This window comes from Sesamum indicum, linkage group LG15, assembly GCF_000512975.1.
Source record: "Sesamum indicum cultivar Zhongzhi No. 13 linkage group LG15, S_indicum_v1.0, whole genome shotgun sequence".
NCBI lineage: Eukaryota > Viridiplantae > Streptophyta > Magnoliopsida > Lamiales > Pedaliaceae > Sesamum > Sesamum indicum.
In genome coordinates, this window is record NC_026159.1 from 5,775,626 (window position 1) to 5,781,302 (window position 5,677).

Below are 5,677 nucleotides of genomic sequence, written 5' to 3' on the forward strand. Positions count from 1 at the left end.
CTTTTTACTTTTTGATGCATCCCTATTTCCTACTATACCTCTCAAATTATTCCACAATTATTTACTTTTCTATACTCTATTATTTATTTATTAATTAATGAATTGTACAGCCCATGTTTTCTATTTTTACTATATATATATATGAATTAAATATTAAGTATATGGACATAATTAAGGATACGAATAAAATGAGTCAAGTACGTTAATGATTACTTGTGTAATAATTAATGGTCGTTATTGAAACTAACATATTCGATTCTTCGTTATTAATTTATTTAGACACCTTTTTTGGACCCAATTACTAGCTAGTTTATAAATATGATATTTTATTACGTAATTCTTGAACACTTTTGCGTCATTTTTTGAAATATAGGGGATAATTTGCTATTTCTTTTTTCATAGGTGGGTATTTGTTCATTTCACATATTTTACAGAGTTATATTCCATTTAACCATTTTATATATATACAAAGGATAAACTACAATTATTTTTTCATGAGGTTTGGCATATAAATACTTTAATTTTCTTTTAGAAACCAAAATATATCCCCTAATTTTAAAGTTCGTCTCACAATGAGCCATTCTGTTAGCCTCCGTCAGTTTTTATTTAATTTTTATGATGAACTGATCAAAATATCATTTTTGAATTATAAATTATAATTTTATAATTTTTTAAAATATTTTTATGAACAAATATTTTCTATGAATTATTTATTTTACCCACCCTCAATCTTTTTATATATTTTTTCAGCAAATATTTTCTATGAATTATTTATTTTACCCACCCTCAATCTTTTTATTTATTTTTTCAGATAATTTCTTACTATTTAAAAAAAAATCAATAAGAGCAAAGTAGTAATGTCCACTTCACCATCTAAGGACTGCATTTTTTATTTGATTAGTTTATTTGTAATTTTTCAAAACAAGTAGGTATTTATAATTAAGTCAAACCTTATGGAAGATAGTTGTAATTTATCCTATTTATTTTTTTAATAATGAATAAGTTCTTTAATTGAAAATAATTAGGACTTTGCAGAATTTGTTAACTGGCCGAAATCGAACCAGATCGAAATTTCGGTTCGATTTTAAAAAAATAATAATAATTTTTTTGAGTTGTTTTTTTTCCTCGTTCGGTATCCGAACCAATCAAAAAGTCGAATTTTTTATATATTTTAATTTTATTAATTATATCATAATATATTATATATTATATATTTTACTTTTAACTTTACTTTTTGTCCTCTCTCTCTTCTTCTAATTTGTTCCTCAATCTTTAATTCTTCATTCTTCAAGTATTTAAAATATAATATTTTAGTTTATATTATCTAATAATAAACTTAATCAACAATTTCGTATATTTTAATAATTTTTTTGTAAATAAATATTTAATATAATGCATATGAATTTTATCATTATAATTCAATTTATCACGACAAAATACATTCATTCACTATACATTAGAGTTATTAGTCAATATCTCATATTTTACTTTTAATGATATTAAAATATGATATTTTTAGTTTATATTATCTAAAAATAAGCTTAATCAATAATTTAGTACATTTTCATATTTTTTGTAAATAAATATTTAATATAATGCATATGGATTCTAGTTATCTCTATATTTATTAATTAAATAAATATACATAGCTAATATATAAGTATTTCTTTAATATATATAAATAAATGTATTAGTTATCTATATATTTATTAAATAAATAAATCAATCAAGTAATTTACTAAATTATATTAAATAAATAAAAAAATCAAGTAATATACTAAATTAACCTTAGAAATAGAAAAGAAAATATGTAATGTGAGAATTGATGCAACTGAGTCATAAATCATTGACTATTGAAATAAGAACTCTCTCTCTCTCTCTCTCTCTCACACACACACACACACACGGCAGTGAGATATATATATATATATATATATATTTTTCAATATATCGAATTTTTTCACTTAACAATAATAATAATAAAAAAACGATTATAACTGAATCCGAACCAAAGTTTCTCGATTCGATTTTGGTTTTTTAATTCAAAGAATCAAACTGAACCGAAAGTTCAACTCGATTAATCGAACTAATCAACCCTAAAAATAATCGAGATAACGCTAATCCTCTAAAAAAAAAAAAAGAAAGAAAGAAAGAAAATGGGCATTGTATTGTCATATTTATTCTTCAAAAAGTGAATCATCAAATCCATATTTTGACATGAATAAGGTAATAAATAGTAGTATGTTGTACAAGTCAATATTGTCAATTTGATATGAATTATGGGGGTTTAATGTAGTTGTACCTATGTAAGTTGCTTTTCATAATAGGCATCTCTACTTTCTTGTATGTACCAAATTTAGGGCTTTTCTCTATTGTAATAGCACAATCTAGGTTCCTTTTTATGTATGCACTTTCCAATTCCTTTTGTAGTTTTTTTTTTTAAAAAAATAATAATAATAAAATCTAACTAGGGTTTTTTTCACAAAGTAGTAAAGCATCATTATTACCCACAACAAAAAGAAAAAGCAAAAGGAAATTCAACAAGAAACAAATATTAGAGGAAATAAATATATCATTTTTTTTTATATTTTTCAACTAGGAATTTAGGTAATATTGAAATAAAATAAATAAATTTTTAGTTTCTTTAAAATTTTGGATTTATTCATTTGAGATAAATATGGATTTAAGTACCTTTTGGTTGGGCGTCGATATGGTAATTTTAAGTACCTTTTTTATTCATCTTTTTTGTATTTTTTTCACCCCCCCCTTCTACTACATATTTCTTCTTCTCTCATTTATATAAAAATCAGTAACTGAAACACATTCGGTACATGTGCATAACTTAAATTTTTATTATCTATATTTAATTGAATAGGGTTGTACTTGTAATTTTACAACAGCCAAAAAATATTTATATAATTAGATCGAATATAAAAAATTATGAATATAACTGACCCAAATAAATAATAATTCTTGGATAAGTCATATTTATAAGCAAATTGAGGGGCCAGAGTAGAACACTTATCTTGTTTGTTTGCTTTATCCCAATTCCCAACTATATGTTAGTCTAAATCATTCACTTTGTGTTGTTCATCATCTCAAACACAACATGCCATGTGATTTTCTGCTATCCCCTTTGTTTTATTTTGTTTCTTAGAGAAGTTGTCTACTTTGATATTACACATACCCCACCTCTATTCTTCATCTTATAACGTATTATACTGACAGTTCTTGAAATTGGATCCAAATACATAAATATTTATTAAAATTATAGTTGTAATTACAACTACGCTCTATTCAATATAAAAAGTTTATACAAACGTCCCCACTGTGTTACATTATTAATTTTCACTCGAAATTAAAAATATAAAAATATCCAATTTTTTAAATAGGAGCCGACGTACCCCAGTTTGTTAGAGTGTGTAGTTTTAGGGTCGAAAAATTTAAGTGGGAATAAAAAATTTTGTATATATATAAGTTACGAAAATATCAAATAATTTGAACTATGTTACTTCAATAATAGAATTCATAATTGTGTTGATAAGAATTTCTCCTACCTCGCATTTCTTCTTGTTCATTAATAACAAATACCTAGCAATTACCAAATTTACCCTTCTGGCCACCTAAGCTAGTTAGAGTGTACAATTTTAGGATTGAGAATTAAAAAATAAATAAATATGAAATTAGGTACAAAAATATCAGATGATCTGCTTTACATTACACCAATAATAGAATTTATATTATGCTGACAAGACATGGTATCTATATCATTAATTCTGTATCCCGTGATGTTTCTTGCTAATTCAATAATTTTGTATCGAAAATTAAAATCAATTTAGAAAAAGTTATATGTGTATCCAAATGTGAAATATTCAAATAAATATATATTATACTGACGAGATATGATATAAAAAAAAAAAAATTCTTTTATCCCATGAATTTAATAAAAGAACTCGTAGTAATTACCGAATTTACCCTTGAGGGTTGAGCGGACAATCTCACATGGTGGTTGCACCACTGGCACAATGGACGTTGGGCTCCACTCTCCACCCCTCTCAGCCCCCACTCCTCTCTCTCTCCCCGCCCGCCCTCCATCCTCTCTGCTTCCCACCCCTTATAAATCCATTCCCTTCACCTCATTTCGCCCTCACATTCCACGCATTCACACACCATTCTCAATCGCGACGGTCCCCAGAGGCTAATGCTACGCTTTGCTCAATCGTCGTCAGCTTCTCCTGCCAATCACATGGACCTCAGCGTGCTGGAACGGCAAAGAGCGCAACTCCAACGCCTCTACCACCAGCAGCAACAGCAGAGTTGGCACAACCAAGAAAATGATTGTTTCGACTTGCTCTCGGTTGTTTCCAACAGTAATGACTCGTCCAGGACGAAGGCAGTGGTTCCAAAATCTGATCAGCAATGTAACAGTAGCTTGGCGAATAGAGAAGCCAACAACGTCTCGTGTTCGCTCAAGAAAAGGAAAGCTGAGGTTGGGAATTGTGTGTTGGAAAAAACATCATGTGGGATTTCCAAAGATTGTGTTTTTTAAATTTAATGTTTTTATGTGGTTGAATGCAGTTTGATGTCGAAGAGGATGGAAAGGAGAAAGGGGTTCTGGCAGAAGAGGAGAAATCGGAGATTACTATGAAAACTGAAAGGGAAAATTCATCCAACACTTGTTCCAAGGTCTCTGAGGTTCAGAAGCCTGATTACATTCATGTCAGGGCGAGACGGGGCCAGGCGACTGATAGCCACAGCTTAGCAGAAAGAGTATGTATCTTGAAATTGTCCGTAGAATAAGTTAGAAATGGATAAGAAAATATGTGTTTGATTAATACTTTGTATGATGAACTAAGTGTTGTTCTTGGACAACAGGCAAGGAGGGAAAAGATCAGCAAGAAGATGAAGTGTCTGCAAGATTTAGTCCCAGGATGTTATAAGGTCACAGGCAAAGCCGGAATGCTTGATGAAATCATTAACTATGTTCAATCCTTACAAAAGCAAGTCGAGGTATCGATGATAGTTCCTGAGATTCTTGTTCTGGAACTGTTACTTGTCCTGAATCACTAGTTATTAATTCTGTACCTGCAATTCTTGTCTGTAAATTTACAGTTCCTTTCTATGAAACTGGCTGCTGTAAATCCGAGGCTCGACTTCAGCATCGATAACATCTTTGCAAAAGAGGTAATTTCCTCAAACATGCTCTATATTAGCAAGAGTTTTTACTTTTCAGTCTTGTGGCTAACTTGTGATCTTATTCATAAATATGTGAGCAGATTCCGGCATATATAGCCAGTTTACCAGCAGCGCAATTTGAGGCCGCCAATTCAACGTGCTTGCAGTATAACCCGATGCAACCAGGACCCTCAAATTGCGGGGTGGATATAGCAATGGATCGATCTCAAATGCTGCCACCACGACCAGGAACCTCTTCTTTGCCAATCCCAGAAGCGTTCCTCGATTCTTCTTGCATCTCTGTAATTTCTTGAACTCCAGCTCGTGCTATTTTCCCGTTTCACACACGCTTTTATGAAACTTTTCATGAGAGAAACTATTGCATTTTACAGCAATTGCAGCAACTTTCAGGCTGGGAATCAGATTGGCCGAGTAGCCTATTCAATGCCGGCTTTCATTAGTTAAAGAACATCCATATTTTGCCTATTTATCATCATTCTGC

The 5,677-nt window shown here is 29.9% G+C and overlaps 1 protein-coding gene across 1 annotated transcript in view; it reads left to right on the forward strand.

Annotated features, from left to right (window-relative positions):
- The window catches only part of LOC105178002 (transcription factor BEE 2), a gene marked incomplete in the record, with an annotated part of 1,832 nt that continues 284 nt past the window's right edge, over positions 4,130 to 5,677 (forward strand). The window contains 6 exon segments of the mRNA XM_011101330.2: positions 4,130 to 4,489; positions 4,579 to 4,770; positions 4,876 to 5,010; positions 5,113 to 5,184; positions 5,277 to 5,477; positions 5,568 to 5,677. Of these exon segments, the coding sequence (XP_011099632.1) occupies positions 4,202 to 4,489; positions 4,579 to 4,770; positions 4,876 to 5,010; positions 5,113 to 5,184; positions 5,277 to 5,477; positions 5,568 to 5,636 (957 nt within the window).